This window comes from Diaphorina citri, unplaced genomic scaffold, assembly GCF_000475195.1.
Source record: "Diaphorina citri unplaced genomic scaffold, Diaci psyllid genome assembly version 1.1 scaffold3613, whole genome shotgun sequence".
Lineage (NCBI taxonomy): Eukaryota > Metazoa > Arthropoda > Insecta > Hemiptera > Psyllidae > Diaphorina > Diaphorina citri.
This window is the reverse complement of record NW_007381013.1, coordinates 10,559-27,068: the sequence shown is the minus strand read 5'-3', so window position 1 is coordinate 27,068 and position 16,510 is coordinate 10,559. Positions and strand designations below refer to the sequence as shown.

General features: G+C 39.8%; 4 protein-coding genes across 7 annotated transcripts in view; 3 read left to right on the top strand and 1 right to left on the bottom strand.

Moving 5' to 3' along the window:
* The first annotated feature begins 496 nt into the window (after positions 1 to 496).
* LOC103520431 (synaptic vesicle 2-related protein-like) lies at positions 497 to 1,079 on the top strand. The gene is made up of 2 exons (XM_017448517.1): positions 497 to 596; positions 851 to 1,079. Exons 1-2 carry the CDS (start codon positions 514 to 516, stop codon positions 1,077 to 1,079), a joined length of 312 nt encoding a protein of 103 aa, XP_017304006.1. The 5' UTR covers positions 497 to 513.
* A 237-nt stretch (positions 1,080 to 1,316) lies between these two features.
* The window catches only part of LOC108253839 (synaptic vesicle 2-related protein-like), a 20,703-nt gene continuing 5,509 nt past the window's right edge, over positions 1,317 to 16,510 (top strand). The window contains exons 1-7 of the mRNA XM_026831557.1: positions 1,317 to 1,603; positions 2,054 to 2,276; positions 3,218 to 3,402; positions 9,694 to 9,765; positions 10,138 to 10,262; positions 10,550 to 10,617; positions 15,985 to 16,309. Of these exons, the coding sequence (XP_026687358.1) occupies positions 2,096 to 2,276; positions 3,218 to 3,402; positions 9,694 to 9,765; positions 10,138 to 10,262; positions 10,550 to 10,617; positions 15,985 to 16,309 (956 nt within the window). The 5' untranslated portion in view covers positions 1,317 to 1,603; positions 2,054 to 2,095. The remainder of the gene's footprint in view (positions 1,604 to 2,053; positions 2,277 to 3,217; positions 3,403 to 9,693; positions 9,766 to 10,137; positions 10,263 to 10,549; positions 10,618 to 15,984; positions 16,310 to 16,510) is intronic.
* On the bottom strand, positions 11,361 to 15,162 carry LOC103520429 (ubiquitin recognition factor in ER-associated degradation protein 1). The gene is made up of 6 exons (XM_008485521.3): positions 14,939 to 15,162; positions 14,296 to 14,571; positions 13,318 to 13,590; positions 12,763 to 12,896; positions 12,128 to 12,278; positions 11,361 to 11,526 (listed from the first exon to the last, which is right to left on the bottom strand). The coding sequence occupies exons 1-6, from the start codon at positions 14,939 to 14,941 to the stop codon at positions 11,437 to 11,439; spliced, it is 927 nt and encodes a 308-aa protein (XP_008483743.1). The 5' UTR covers positions 14,942 to 15,162; the 3' UTR covers positions 11,361 to 11,436.
* Positions 15,381 to 16,411, top strand: LOC108253840. 4 transcript variants are annotated; one of them, XM_017448521.2, is made up of 2 exons: positions 15,381 to 15,522; positions 15,985 to 16,411. In XM_017448521.2, the coding sequence occupies exon 2, from the start codon at positions 16,002 to 16,004 to the stop codon at positions 16,311 to 16,313; it is 312 nt and encodes a 103-aa protein (XP_017304010.1). In that variant the 5' UTR covers positions 15,381 to 15,522; positions 15,985 to 16,001; the 3' UTR covers positions 16,314 to 16,411. The 4 variants fall into 4 exon arrangements, with proteins under 4 accessions (XP_017304010.1, XP_017304008.1, XP_017304009.1 ...); XM_017448519.2 differs by having other exon boundaries at positions 15,903 to 16,407; XM_017448520.2 differs by lacking the exon at positions 15,381 to 15,522 and adding an exon at positions 15,581 to 15,676 and having other exon boundaries at positions 15,985 to 16,409.

Genomic DNA, 16,510 nt, shown 5'->3' with positions numbered 1-16,510 from the left:
ATACTTACCCCTCTTTTTTGTGTCCTTTATGTTTTTGACAGGTTCATTAGGTGCAAAAAGAGAAAGGTTTGGTGGTTAATGTCTTCAAATACCTATAAGTCCTGTACAGTTAGATGTGTGTATGTTTTTATACGTCCTCTACAATGTCATATTATAATTTTTATCGAGCGAATTATTAAATTAAATCTACTGCTCCGGTATTTCCTATAAATTAAATTAAAATCCGGGCTTTCCATTTCTATCTGTATACCTACAGAAATACGTGAACAGATATTTCTTCTCATTATGGAAATTTTACCTCAATAGAGGAAGGTAGTTATGATGTTGGCGTTTAGAATTCATTAGGTGCAAAAAGAGAAAGGTTTGGTGGTTAATGTCTTCAAATACCTATAAGTCCTGTACAGTTAGATGTGTGTATGTTTTTATGCGTCCTCTACAATGTCATATTCCATTTAATTTCTTATTTCGATTTTTCGATAAATATTAATTTGCAGACTAGTGGTGGATGACAGCATGGTGGGAGAACACAGAGGACGAGTCAAAGACTTGCTGAGTGTACAGCTCCGAACTACGTCACTTCTCTTGTGGTACATCTGGTACGTATCTAAGGTAGAAACACCCTATCATCACGTCACGTGAAGTCAGAAAGATCTAGTCCAAAGTTTCCCCAGAAAATTATAGGTAATCTATTTCAGGACAGCCACAGTGCTGCCACACTACCATCACGTTACGTCACGTCAGCCCACAATATGATACGAGACCTTGGTTTAAGTACAGGGGTAAAGGGACTTTTCACTACTTTTCAGTCCTATCCCAGCAGGATAAACAAGGCTGTATTTCTCTTTCACAGGACAGTATGTGCGTTCTGCTACTACGGAGTGGTGCTGATGACAACCGAGTTATTCGAAGCCTCCGACACGCGATGTTCCGAGTCCCCAATAGCGGCCGCCAGTGGGATGTTCAAACCCGTGGACACCTGTACAGCTGACTGTCGGCAACTTAATACACAGGACTACATGGACCTACTGTGGACCACCCTGGCGGAGTTTCCCGGTAATTCAAACCTTGACTTACTTTGACTGTGATCCCGAGGGGGACGTAGGGCATCAAATTCAAATTTTGAATAAGTTTCCCGGTAGTTCAAAACTCCTATGAAAATTTTCTCACGAAATTTTCATAATAATTATTGTTTCTCCTTCAGGCAATTACTATGTATTTATCCGTAACAGGGCTACCTACATTAGCCAGTCCTAGCTGACAGTATACATAACCAAAGTATTTCAGTAATAGTAATAATAAATAATTAGTCACATTTACATCAAGGTTTCTCGCCAATAAGACACGTTGCTAGCATCGCGTTGCCCCGCGAGGCACTAACGGGTTACACAAATCTTCCGGAGGTAGTGGCAGTAGAGAGTAGAGGTGGTGCCTCACTGTGGCTGCCTTCAGCTCGCTCATGAATGTAAACAGTTAGTAGAAATAGTTCTGCTCAGTCGTCACAAACGAAACAATCTCAGGCAGAATGTTCAGTTCTGAGTGCAAGAGAAATCCATTCACAAGAAATCGAATCTCGCCAAGGAAACTCACGTAGGAATATTTGCAGGTGAGTCGAATTATTTGCACCGTTCAATTAAATTACTCGCTCGATAAAAATTAAATCTATAGAATAGATATGTAGGACTGTAGAACACTCTGTATTTTCTTTAGAGCGAAGAGAATTTTCCTTTCCAAATGATGGTAATGGTGCGTTTTAAGCTTGCCAGTCTAGTTAGTCTGGAAAATAGCCTGCCTTGTAAGAGCTAGGTCGCGGGTTCAATTTCCGCCCAGGGCGAACATTATCCTAAACAGATAAGGTTCGTTCTGGGAATGCCCGCCTTTCTTCTATCCTGTCCGCCTTCTCTCTTCGATTTCGGGACGGTAAGACCTCCGTTGTTACAGTTCCCTCCATCAAACTTCTTGAATAATAATAATAATAATAAAGGCTTGAGCTTATTAATTTGAGTCTGAACATAATGTATTCCATTCAAATCAATCATATTTAATTCAATTTCAGTCAAGGTTCTACTCTTTGCAAAACCCGCAGCAGTCACCCGTCATGTCTCAAATCCTATCCGTTGCGTCACGGGCGGTGCGAGGCAAGAGCGCAGCTAGTAAATATGAAGATTTGGACGGTCCAGATAAGAGCTCATCCGATGGGGGCAGAAGAGGAAGTGGAGGAGGAGAAAATATGATGGGACAAGAACTGGAAATGAACTCCGTGTCCATAGTTCCGGACGGTAGGTGGCCACAGATTGAGGCGAAAGCCAGCAGTTGCCCTTTTCAATGGCCCTCCAGGGGAGAAAATATGATGGGACAAGAACTGGAAATGAACTCCGTGTCCATAGTTCCGGACGGTAGGTGCCCACAGATTGAGGCGAAAGCCATCAGTTGCCCTTTTCAATGGCCCTCCAGTGGAGAAAATATGATGGGACAAGAACTGGAAATGAACTCCGTGTCCATAGTTCCGGACGGTAGGTGCCCACAGATTGAGGCGAAAGCCAGCAGTTGCCCTTTTCAATGGCCCTCCAGGCAGAGCCGTCAATACGCCCTCCCGGGCCGTATTTAAGGAGGAGGGGGCATGTGGCCCGCTTCAAACCCCCTCCCTCTGAGATTTAGGGACCCCTAAATGAGAGAGAAACATTTATTCAAAAATATAAGAAATAATGCAAAATCATTGGAAAAATCCATAATGGAAAGTTACTGGAGTATCACCACTATCACCTACTGAGGGCATAAATAGCAGCAATATTCCTTAGGTTCAATTACACCCCGATATGTCGATCCAAATCTCAACACAGAGCTTAACACTGCTGAACATAAAGATATGTCCACACATAGTCGACGGCCGGTCGACTGTTTGGACACTGCTTCAAGGTGGCTTCTGATTTGAACTCTACTGAGGGCATAAATAGCAGCAATATTCCTTAGGTTCAATTACACCCCGATATGTCGATCCAAATCTCAACACAGAGCTTAACACTCCTGAACATAAAGATATGTCCACACATAGTCGACGGCCGGTCGACTGTTTGGACACTGCTTCAAGGTGGCTTCTGATGACTTGAACCACCTTTCTCTATAACATTTGATTCTAATATCAGACAACTTATCAGATAACCCCTTTCTTATTATCAGATAACAGATACAGTGACTTGAACCGGTACCTTTCTCTTCACAGATACTTTCACAGTCAGTCAGGCCGTGAATGCCTTCGGATTTGGCAAATTCCAAGCCAAACTGTCCTTGTACACAGGCCTATGCTGGATGGCTGACTCCATGGAAATGACTATTCTGAGTATCCTCTCGCCTGCTCTGCATTGCGACTGGCAAATCACCCGCTATCAACAGGCACTCACGACTACGGTAAGTAAAATGAGAGACGCTAGAGGCAGTTTCGCGACAGAGTCATCCTTTTCCGGATTACCACGGAGTAATATCATCATCAGGAACTGAAGAATTTCTACACAAGACGGATGGATTATCCCTTAAACAGGGGGTTAATGGAGCGTTTTGTGCTCCAAGATCACTATAGCTTTCTCAGGGAATAAACGTCTTGTCTCTTTGAACATTGAAATACTTGTCTCTTTGAACTCACCTAACTACCGGATTACCACGGAGTAATATCATCATCAGGAACTGAAGAATTTCTACACAAGACGGATGGATTATCCCTTAAACAGGGGGTTAATGAAGCGTTTTGTGCTCCAAGATCACTATAGCTTTCTCAGGGAATAAACGTCTTGTCTCTTTGAACATTGAAAGACTTGTCTCTTTGAACTCACCTAACTGAAGCGTTTTGTGCTCCAAGATCACTATAGCTTTCTCAGGGAATAAACGTCTTGTCTCTTTGAACATTGAAAGACTTGTCTCTTTGAACACACCTAACTGAATAAAATGATTTCTATTTCAGATCGTGTTCCTTGGAATGATGCTGAGTTCAACATTCTGGGGTTATGTGAGTGATCGCTATGGAAGAAAACAGGTAAAATATATTGCCTCGGTGGTGTAGGGGTCAAGACGCTCGCCTGATAAACAGGAGGGGTGTAGGGGTCAAGACGCTCGCCTGATAAACAGGAGGGCGTGGGTTCAATCCCAGCTGAGGTATGGAATTTTATCCTCAAAATAATTTGATAATTTGACCATAATAATGGTAGTAGCCTACTGCTGGAGTAAAAGGACTTTTCAGTTCTATTTTCAGGCTGGTTACCTCGGATTAATTTAGGAACGAGTTCAATTCAGGATCGTCTGCCGGGCGATTTAGCTTGGGAGGTCGTGCATTTGATTTCCGTCCGGGGCGAATTATTAAACACAGATCAGATCAGATCCGTTCTCGGAAACAACTAGCTAGCTTATATCCTGTCCTACCTCTCTCTTTGATTTCGGGACTTTAAGGCCTCCGTCCTCCGTTGTTACAGTTCTTGTCAAACCTCTAGATTACTCTGGAAAATTCTAGATCGCGTATAACTAAAAATGTGGAGAAAAAAGGTCAAGTTCCTATCCAAAAATGTCGGCTTGTCTATAAAATTGGTGAGATCAGAAAATTAAGGCCAAGTCTGCATTCCCAGTTTTTCGGGCCTGCTAAAAAACCACTTTGTATTGTTTCTCCAGGCATTGACACTGTGCGCAGTACTACTATTCTACTATGGCATACTGAGCTCCCTAGCACCGAGTTATACATGGATGTTGTTCTTACGAGGATTAGTAGGATTTGCTATTGGATGCGTCCCTCAGTCGTAAGTATAAACTGAACATAACAACAAGCATAGCACAAAACGACGTTCCCTAGCACCCAGTTATACATGGATGTTGTTCTTACGAGGATTAGTAGGATTTGCTATTGGATGCGTACCTCAGTCGTAAGTATGAATTGAACATAACAACAAGCATAGCACAAAACAACGTACACTTACAGCCAGCCTAGTTAGCTTGGTTGGTAGCGCGGCTGCCTTGTAAGCGCTAGGCTGCGGGTTCGATTCCCGCCCCGGGCGGATTTTATCCTAATCGGATAATGTTCATTCTCGGAACGGTTGGCTTTCTCCTATCCTGTCTTCTTCTCTCTTCGATTTCGGGACATCCAAATTGCTTTAAAAAAAAGGTCAAAATTTGTTGCGATTATTGGTCGGTCATCTCTTGAAACCCGCTGTCATTTTTGCAGCATTGTCTCATTCTACTGATTTTTCTCTTTCCAGGGTTACGTTGTACGCCGAATTTCTCCCTTCCAAACAGAGAGCAAAATGTGTGGTCTTACTAGACGTGAGTATTCATCATTTCAGATCTAAATTATTGAAATTTGCGCAAAAATCTCGCGTACACACGCAACGATCTATCGAAAATTCAAGATGGAGGACCATCTGTTGAACTCTTATCGAGATCCCTATGCTTTGGAAACTCTGGCTACATTTGATCAGTCTACGCAGTTCTTGGCGGATACTAAACTCTCAGTACATGATTTGGATGAGGCAAAGCTCGGTGTGTTCCAGGAAGTAGACGCTCCTATTCCTCCTGGTAGCAAGGGCATGTCCAAGTTCTTGTATGGGAAGACTGATGAGATGATAGAGCAATATAGACTGAGTGTGAAACAAGTCACTGAGGATGACATCAGATCAGATCTAAATTATTGAAATTTGCGCAAAAATCTCGCGTACACACGCAACAATCTATCGAAAATCCAAGCTGGAGGACCATCTGTTGCAAGACCAGGTTGGAAAACCAATTTGGGAGACATGTTTTAGCCATAGACATTAGACATTCTTCATTCTGCCATTAGGGCCGTATCCAGGATTTTGTCGAGGGGGGGTGGGGGTCCGAGGGTTCAAAAAGTGATATATGGGGGAGCTGGGGGTGAATGCGCCCTAAATACGGTCCTGTCTGCCATTACCATTCGGCTACAGCTGAAGCCGCTACAACAACAACAACAACAACAACAACAACAACAACAACAACAACACATTTTAGCGTGTGTGCCAGGGATTAAGGAATCATGACGTCCCCTAAAAACCACTATTCTCATTTCAGTGTTTCTGGGCGTTGGGCGCTTGTTTCGAAGTCCTCCTCGCCCTTATTGTCATGCCTACTCTAGGATGGAAATGGTTATTGGCGCTTTCCACGGCCCCTTTATTGGCATTTGCCTGTATCTGTCCGGTAAGTTGGTATTCATCATATGTCCTTATTTATACTGCTTGAATAGGACTAAAGAATCATTTTACCACAGGAGTAGGTTACTACTTCTTCTCCTTTTTCGCCTTTTAACGTGTACAGACGGGGTCGGCGTTTTTCGTCAGCCTCTCAATCAGCCCAAACGATCGTGATTGCTTTGGGCTACAAATTTTACGAGTGGATGCCTTTCGCACTCAACCTTTAAAATTTCTTTAGCAAGGAAAATTCAGGCTGGTATACTTCCTGTTTAAAGTTTCCCTGCCAGACTAAGCTGGTCTACTCCCTGTTTAACGTCCCCCTTTTTTCCAAGACTCTCTGGCAGCATTCTTATACTTACTCTTCCACGCAACCAATCCTCTTTCCGTTTCAGTGGCTTCCCGAAAGCGCGCGCTACCACGTTGCCAGTGGACAGCCGGAGAAAGCGCTGGCAACACTGCGAGAAATAGCGGCGGATAATGGCAAACCCATGCTCCTGGGCAGACTAGTGGTGGATGACAGCATGGTGGGAGAACACAGAGGACGAGTCAAAGACTTGCTAAGTGTACAGCTCCGAACTACGTCACTTCTCTTGTGGTACATCTGGTACGTATCTAAGGTAGAAACACGCTATCATCACGTCACGTGAAGTCAGAAAGATCTAGTCCAAAGTTTCCCCAGAAAATTGTAGGTAATCTATTTCAGGACAGCCACAGTGCTGCCACACTACCATCACGTTACGTCACGTCAGCCCACAATATGATACGAGACCTTGGTTTAAGTACAGGGGTAAAGGGACTTTTCACTACTTTTCAGTCCTATCCCAGCAGGATAAACAAGGCTGTATTTCTCTATCACAGGACAGTATGTGCGTTCTGCTACTACGGAGTGGTGCTGATGACAACCGAGTTATAGAGATAGAGCGATCAGTGTGTGAACTATGAAATGTGAATGAGTGAATGGATCTCGTTCTTATAATATAAGATTTTAGAAAGCCTAGTTAGCTTGAGCGCCTACCGTGTAAGCGCTAGGTCGCGGGTTCGATTTCCACCGGGGGCGAATTTATCCCAGATAACTAAAATGGATTTAAGAAAGTGAAAGAATAGTCACTCCAAATAAAGGTCCACAGATTCCAGAAAAATTAGCAAATCTAAGAAATAGGATTCTATTCAGGGTCCCGGGTTTGATTCCCAGAAAAAAAAACATCATATTTTATAAAGAATACAATACAATAATGAAAAACTTCAAAAATTCGATGTTTTCAATTTCGTCACTAGAGTGACCGTCACTAGGTATGGTTTTATCTCTTACGATAATCTTTTCTCACTTCAGAAATCTTCAGGATATTAGGTTGAGTCGTTTTTCTTGTATGTGAGAGAGAATCTGAGAATGGCATGATGTCACTTGTTTATTTAGCACACCTTGAGTCGGTAGTCCGTGCCAATATGGTCCGTCGACGGTTTATACTGGGTATCCAGGAATTTAATTCCTAGGTTATAATATATTTTCTTTAGAGCGAAGAGAATTTTCCTTTCCAAATGATGGTAATGGTGCGTTTTAAGCTTGCCAGTCTAGTTAGTCTGGAAAATAGCCTGCCTTGTAAGCGCTAGGTCGCGGGTTCAATTTCCGCCCAGGGCGAACATTATCCTAAACAGATAAGGTTCGTTCTGGGAATGCCCGCCTTTCTTCTATCCTGTCCACCTTCTCTCTTCGATTTCGGGACGGTAAAACCTCCGTTGTTACAGTTCCCTCCATCAAACTTCTTGAATAATAATAATAATAAAGGCTTGAGCTTATTAATTTGAGTCTGATGTCCGGGAACATATTGAACCCAAACTGAAACTGGAGACAAAAGGAAAATAATTTCAACCTGAGGAATTGTCAACTAGAGATGTTATAAAAAGGGATCACAACCCACTCAATCTAACCATATTGTGAGCAAGGGATCCCTTTGTAGCAAGGTAAAGTCGTAAATCCATACTAAACTCACTATTTTATGTTTCAGTCGTGCCTATTTAACCGTGACCCTGTTCGTAGCACGAGGCATCATAGCGGGTGTATTTCAAGCAGCCTATGTGTATACACCGGAGGTATATCCCACGCCTCTACGGGCAGTTGGAGTGGGGACTTGTAGCGCTATGGCCCGGCTAGGGGCTATGATCACCCCGTATATTGCACAGGTAAAAACATATTCCATTCCACTGATGTCCACGATTACAATCGGATTGGTTAATTTCAAACTTTTTAGCAAATCAAATTGCTTAATAAAAAACTCAGATTGAGCTCTCGCAGGACCGTATCCAGACAATCTAAATACGTTCCTGTGCTCTCGGCTATAAGAGAATTTTGTTCATTGTGTTATTTCAAAGTCATGTTACAAAATTTACAATTAGGTAATCATTTCGCGGATTTAGATACAATTTCGAAAAAGAAGTAACCAATTCGCTACTTTTAGATACAATTTAGCAAAACAAGCAACCATTTTGCTAATTTAGACACAATGAATTTAATATCTATGATCACCCCGTATATTGCACAGGTAAAAACATATTCCATTCCACGATTACAATCGGATTGGTTAATTTCAAACTTTTTAGCAAAGCAGATTTCTTCATAAAAAAACTCAGATTGAGCTCTCGCAGGACCGTATCCAGGCAATCCAGGGGCCATGCTCCAAATTTTCGGAGTCTCCCCTAGAGTAAGGAGAAAAATCAATCTCGAGAGGGGCCTCCTAAATACGTTCCTGTGCTCTCGGCTATAAGAGAATTTTGTTCCTTGTGTTATTTCAAAGTCATGTTACAGAATTTACAATTAGGTAATCATTTCGCGGATTTAGATACAATTTCGAAAAAGAAGTAACCAATTCGCTACTTTAAGATACAATTTAGCAAAACAAGCAACCATTTTGCTAATTCTGACACAATGAATTTAATATTTTTCGCATTTCTCTCTGTTTCAGGTGCTACTGAAGTCTTCCCTCTCGATAGCCATGACAGTCTACGGAGTAGCAGCCCTAAGTGCCGCCTTGGCATGTGCATGTTTGCCCTTCGAAACCAAGGGCAAAGAAATGAAGGAGTCCATGTCACGATGATCAGAGAGAGGAGGAAAGAGAGAAAGAGAACGAGAGAGGAAAGGGAGAAGACAGAGAGAGAGGAGGGAAAGAGAGAGAGAGAGGAGGGAAAGAAAGAGGAGGAGAGAGGGAGAGAGAGAGGGAAGAGAGGAGAGAGAGGGAAAGGAGGAGGAGAGAGAGAGAGGAAAGAAAAGGAGAGAGGGGGGAGGGGGGGAGAAGGAATATGGTGCTTTATTTATTTGGACTTTCAGCTTTTAAAGTCCTATCCCTCTAAGTACAATAGTACTTGAAAAGTTATTGTTATCATTATAACATAGAGTTCGAAACCAAGGGCAAAGAAATGAAGGAGTCCATGTCACGATGATCAGAGAGAGGAGGAAAGAGAGAAAGAGAACGAGAGAGGAAAGAGAGAAAGAGAACCACCTAACTGAATAAAATGATTTCTATTTCAGATCGTGTTCCTTGGAATGATGCTGAGTTCAACATTCTGGGGTTACGTGAGTGATCGCTATGGAAGAAAACAGGTAAAAATAAACAGTCACGTCAATGGAAAATGGCTACCAAAAGAATTGTCACAAATGAGCAGTGTTCAGTGTTATTATAAGGTTAGGCAGTGATTAGTGTTATGATATAGGGTTAGGTTAAACACAAAAAAAAGGAGCTTTCTTTTTCACTGTTGTGGCTTCTGAATAATTACCCCAATTTGTATTGTTTCTCCAGGCACTGACACTGTGCGCAGTACTACAATTGTCACAAATGAGCAGTGTTCAGTGTTATTATAAGGTTAGGCAGTGATTAGTGTTATGATATAGGGTTAGGTTAAACACAAAAAAGGAGCTTTCTTTTTCACTGTTGTGGCTTCTGAATAATTACCCCAATTTGTATTGTTTATCCAGGCATTGACACTGTGCGCAGTACTATTATTCTACTATGGCATACTGAGCTCCCTAGCACCCAGTTATACATGGATGTTGTTCTTACGAGGATTAGTAGGATTTGCTATTGGATGCGTACCTCAGTCGTAAGTATGAACTGAACATAATAACGCGATGTGCACAAAACGATCTAAGCGACTTTTTTTTTAATTTTCACATTACGTCGTTATGTGTCGTGCACATCGATCTTCTTCTTCTTCTCCTCTTCTTTTTCTTCACCTTTTCCCGTGTACAGATTGGGTCGGCGTTTTTCGTCAGCCTCTCAATCAGGCCGAACTAGGGTGACTGCTTTGGGTTGACATTTGATTTCGACTACAAATTTTACGAGTGGATACTGGATACCCTTCGTACTCAACGTTTGCTATTTCTTTAGGGAAATTCAGCTGGTAAACTCCCTGTTTAAAGTCCCCCAGCCTGACAATCAGAAAGCTGAAACCTGCTGTTATTTTTGCAGCATTTATAGGCAACAGTATAAATAAGGTACCTATACTAACATTATGCAACTTGTAGGAACGTACCTACTTACCTAACGGAGTACATGTAGGTCTATCCCCTTATTTATCAGATAAATATTTAATATTTATTTACATAATGTAGGTAGGTACATAGGTAATAATTAATATCTACGAATGTTGAATTTTTTAAAAAAATATTTAAGATTTTTATTTACTACTTTTATACTAATTCCAAACAAATCACTGAGAAATATACTTATAAAAAAAGTTAAACAAAAAATAATTGTAATCTTAGCTGTCTCTTCATTCGATTTCAAAAATAAAATGCGCGAACGACCGACTGTCCGTAGTGTTAAAGCGCCAAGAAAGTAAGAAAGAAAAAATCTTCAGAAATAGATGCTGAGTACACCAGACAAAAATGGAGAATGGATACTACAAATACTACATAGTGGTGCTATGTATGGAACAAGAGATAATCAACCTTCTCTGATCTTTTTTGAAGAGGTTTCATAGAGAGAACTGTAACTGCTGAGGTCTTATTGTCCCGCAATCCATTACTTGATCCACTTAAATGAAATTCTATCCTCGATATGGAGTGCATAGCAAGAAATAAAATTTACAGAAATGAATAAAATCTGAATTCTTAATTGATCCACTTAAATGAAATTCTATCCTCGATATGGAGTGCATAGCAAGAAATAAAATTTACAGAAATGAATAAAATCTGAATTCTTACACATTAAACAATATGATTTAGGATAATAATTTACAGGTAATTTTAATCACATTAAACTTACAATTACAATCATTCCTTCTTCTGATTATTTTTGGACTGACGTAGTGAGCAACCTTCGCCAAAGAAAGCTTTGAATTCGTCGTTGACAGGATCTTTATTCTGAAAAGAAAAGGAGACTAACAAAGAAAGCTTTGAATTCGTCGTTGACAGGATCTTTATTCTGAAAAGAAAAGGAGACTTATGTATTTTCATTACCTACGTCGTTGACAGGATCTTTATTCTGAAAAGAAAAGGAGACTTATGTATTTTCATTACCTACTTTCTATTTTTCTATTTCTATTATCAATTTATCAATACCGTATTGCAAATCTTGGATCTCATTTTTACTTTCTATTCTTTTTTCATGTAATTATTTTAGAAAGCCTAGTTAGCTTGAGCGCCTAACGTGTAAGCGCTAGGTCGGGAGTTCGATTTCCACCGGGGGTGAATTTATCCCGGAAAACTAAAATGGATTTAAGAAAGTGAAAGAATAGTCACTCCAAAGAAAGGTCCACAGGTTCCAGAAAAATTAGCAGGTCTAAGAAATAGGATTCTATCCAGGGTCCCGGGTTCGATTCCCAGAAAGAAAGGTCCACAGGTTCCAGAAAAATTAGCAGGTCTAAGAAATAGGATTCTATCCAGGGTCCCGGGTTCGATTCCCAGAAAAAAAATCATATTTTCTATAGCAAAGCATGGGACAAATGGCTAGTTTTATACAAACCTCTTTGTGTGCAGAAGCGGGCTTGATATTCCTTAGAAATACTAGGGTGTTGGGTTCGTAGTCATAGTGAGGAATACCACGCTGATATTCTCGTTTTGTAGGAGTTCCTCCAGTTTCTACTGTGTCCTTCTTCTTCCTCTTGCCATCCAGTCTGAAAACAAAAAACAGGAAATGTAAAAATGGAGTTGACATGGCAAAAAGCCTGCCAGGCTTCAAATCACCCTGGGAATAAGGAAGTAAGTAAAACTATTGGTAATATTCACAACTATAGAGGTCATTAGAGATCTTCAAGGCCCCCTAAGAACTCATTTTCCAAATTCAGTTATTTTTGCTTGTTATACCACCCCAATAGAACTCTGACTCTTGAATAGCTGTGTCAGTATGATGACCACAAGGTCTATAGAGTTTACTTACGGGGTAGTAGGACAATGAGACCACTATGGGTGCATAAGATACCGAAAGGGCAATGCCTAATTGAGGTAATGAGGTATCCTAATAAAATGAAATACAAAGATACCAAGGTTAGTTCAATTGATGTTTAGGGTGTGTAAGTTTATTCCCATTTATTCAACTGATGTTTAAGGTGTGTAAGATTGTTCCCATCAATTCACCTGTTGTCAGTTTTTTGTTCTCACCTGTTTCCAGTGCCATGGAATGCTACAAAGCCAGATGGTTCAGGCATAAGATCTACAGGGTCTATCATGTTATCCTCTTCTTTTTCCTTCACCTTCTCAGGCTCTGTGTAACCAACAGGAGGTGCAAAGTCCACCTAAAACAATATAAGATAAACCATATTATGTAGTATTAATATTGAGAATAAAATTCACTTACTAGGTACCCATTTCCCAAGATCAAGAACTCAATCATTTTTCATTCATCACATGTCATACTTACCTACTTTTTTACTTTCCTTTTTTCCATTGCAATTCTATGTTTTCATCCTGTTCCCTCAGAGGAGGTGCAAAGTCCACCTAAAACAATATAAGATAAACCATATTATGTAGTATTAATATTGAGAATAAAATTCACTTACTAGGTACCTATTTCCCAAGATCAAGAACTCAATCATTTTTCATTGATCACATGTCATACCTACCTACTTTTTTACTTTCCTTTTTTCCATTGTAATTCTATGTTTTCATGCTGTTCCCTCAACAATTTAGAGTGATTGGAGTGCTAATATGACTTACATTCATATCACATTCAATAATGGTGACAGCATTGCCAGGTTTGGTTTCCAGAACACACAATTCATAGATCTTTGAATTATAATTGATAGCAATCATATCTCCTGAAGTTAGACATGCAAAGTTCCGCAGGCAATTTTCCAGGACAGCTTTTGGATTAGTAATGTCTAAGAAATCACAGGTCTGAGGTTGAAATTTGGAAAAGGTTGCTACTGGGAGGGACACACTTTCTATGTTGACAAGCTCTCCTTCATCCAGGAGAAGATTTCTCATCATCTGAAAATAAAACAAATGTTAAAGATAGAACCCATTCACAAAGTAGCATTAAACATCTGTTCTGCCATGCTAAGCAAAAACGCCATAGGTATGTCAAAAAAATTGATTTTTGGTGCCAAATAGTTCCTATGATCCTAAATTTTGATCCTATATTTTTTTTTTTTTATCCTAAACCCCTTAAAAACCACTAAACTGTTTTGCTGTATGTCAAAAATGTATGTTTGCCATATAGATTGAAATCTTTAAACTTGATTTTGTGAAAGTAGGGTTTTTTGACATACAGCGTTTTTGCTTAGCACGGCAGTGTTGTTAAGTAGATAATCAATCTAAAAGATAAACAAAATCTCAAAACGTTTGGTTGAGATAGGTGCTGCGGTTGGTGGTATTTTGACCGCTTTTTGGCGGTTTTTGACCGTTTTTTGGCGGTTTTCAACTATACCGACTAAACGGTTAGAGATATTGTAAAAGTTAATATAGAACATAAAAACAAGCATCATTCAATAGGATAAGGAAAGTCGTGTGATGTCCACACCAGATTTTTTATAGGCATGTATTTACCTATAATTTTATGTCTTTGGTCATTTCATCACATGCAGAATGTACTACTACAGTAGGCATTATTCATAGTGACTAATTGACTAGCCTCCATGCTGTGTACCTATTATAAGTCTAGTCATGAGTTAAAATGTTCACTGAATGACTTACCCAGTAAGGTAGATATACTTTGCCCTCATCAGCAACAAACTCTAGAACACCACTATGTGTTATTCGTCCCATCTTCTGATTGGTAAGTTTGAATAACATCGGGTAGCAAATATTTAATCTGGTGAGTTGTTCAAGAGCAGACGGGGGCATAATGATCTTGCCTCCCCTCTCCACATCCTCTCGTTCATTTCCCGGAAACATGGAGACTGAGAAACACTTGTATGATCTGTTGAATGGACGGGGGATGTCCGGGAACATATTGAACCCAAACTGAAACTGGAGACAAAAGGAAAATAATCTTAACCTGAGGAATTGTCAACTAGAGATGTTATAACAAGGGATCACAACCCACTCAATCTAACCATATTGTGAGCAAGGGATCCCTTTGTAGCAAGGTAAAGTGTCATCACTGGACCTACAGATCCAACTCTAGCTTGGCCAGGTTTCACACTAAGGAATGATCAACTGATTGACAATCAGATGACTGTAATTTCTTTAATCAATAGAGCGTAGAAGACAAGAATGGATAATTCCCAGAGATGAAAAGTAATTTTTTGAGTACCTGTGAATTATCTCGGTACCTGTGAATTATCTCGGAACTCTTTGGGCTATCGAGGGCAAAATTTAAAAGGGAATGGCTTACCATTTTTGACTGGGCAGAATTTCCAAGTTCAATAATATAATTATGTTTCTATTCCGAGCAATAGTAGTCTTTGTTGGGATTATCTTGGAATCGTAGAAATGCTGATGTATGATAAGTTTCTGATTTGAAGTTTCAACTATGCCTGGATCAACTGGATTAGAATACGGGATTATTTCTTATTTTTCAATTTAATTTCTTTCTTCTTTCTTTCAAAACCTTTTCCACATTCCACTTTTTGTTGATAAAAAAAGATGATTGGGCAAAGATTTGTTCAGGCGTATTTTTTTCCATTTTGAAAACAGGAGACGTATTTTTTAAATGGGGATTATTTTTGGCTTCACTTTTGTTCGACACAAGTGTCCACTCACGTTTTATATCCAGAGACAAAAATCAAAACAAAACTTTTTTATCATATCAGAAAATTTGAAGGGAAGGTGTTAAATCATGAGTATGTAATGCCTGATAACAGTGATAAGAGATAACGTACGTTTCTAGGGTTGTGCATTTACTGCATTATTTATTCGATTGTAACAATCGTTCTTTTGTGTAGTCAATGACAAGTGGCTGATCAGTTTGTGTAAAAGGTAAGTGCTAACTGACAAAACACACCCATGAGTTTCTTTTTATTTGTATGGAATCGTTTCTAGGGTTGTGCATTTACTGCATTATTTATTCGATTGTAACAATCGTTCTTTTGTGTAGTCAATGACAAGTGGCTGATCAGTTTATGTGTAACAGGTAAGTGCTAACTGACAAAACACACCCATGAGTTTCTTTTTATTTGTATGGAATTAGCTACTAGCTTCCCATTTTATTTTTCCTCCCATCATATCAATATGTGAGGGAAATGATCACATTGAGCAAACACATATTGCATTTGGACTGGACTCTGGAGTAGTCCAGAGGCAAGTGGATTTGTAGTTTGTAGGGGCCTTTAATATACGTTCATGTCCTTCTTTTCCAGGGTTAAGAGATATGTTGAAAAATATTGCATGAACTTTCTTCTATGATTCAAATGTTAACTTTGAGTCCTAACCTTCCTACAGCAACAACACCATCAAAAATGACCAACGGCAAAGTTCAGAAAAGTATTGTCAAGTCAAGACGACGACTTGCTGCTCTGACCTTTTTGTCAAATATAAGTTTGGATGGAGGTTCTAACACTACAAATGTAAACAACAAATCCAAAAATAAATCAGAATCCACTTGTGAAGAGAAGTCTGCATCACTAGTAGCATGTGGCACTACAGGGTTCAATGCAAGCACTCCAGAATTAGACACCCCATCCCCTCATTGTTCAACAGGCATACTGTCCAAGTTCCTGGAATTTGACAGTTTGAAACATTCAATAGTGACACCATTCAGAGAGAGGTAAGTATTGTAATACTTTTCAGTTTAGAAGTATTAGCAGTCATCCACAATGGAGTCCCAGCTAGGGTTACCAGACAAGAAATTTCAAAAGGAGGACATTTTGGCTAAAAAAGGTGGACATTTCAACCAAAAGGAGGATGCAGAAAATAATCAACACAAAAACCACCAGTACAATAAGTAACATGATTTTTTTTTTTTTTT

Coding starts and splice junctions, on each gene's coding strand:
- LOC103520431 (XM_017448517.1), top strand. CDS start 514: ATGGTGGGAGAACACAGAGGACGAGTCAAAGACTTGCTGAGTGTACAG. Junction 597..850: donor CTTCTCTTGTGGTACATCTG/GTACGTATCTAA, acceptor TCTCTTTCACAG/GACAGTATGTGCGTTCTGCT.
- LOC103520429 (XM_008485521.3), bottom strand. Junction 12,897..13,317: donor TTATTGAATGTGATATGAAT/GTAAGTCATATT, acceptor ATATTGTTTTAG/GTGGACTTTGCACCTCCTGT. Junction 12,279..12,762: donor TTCCATGGCACTGGAAACAG/GTGAGAACAAAA, acceptor TTTTGTTTTCAG/ACTGGATGGCAAGAGGAAGA.
- LOC108253840 (XM_017448519.2), top strand. CDS start 15,945: ATGATTCAAATGTTAACTTTGAGTCCTAACCTTCCTACAGCAACAACA.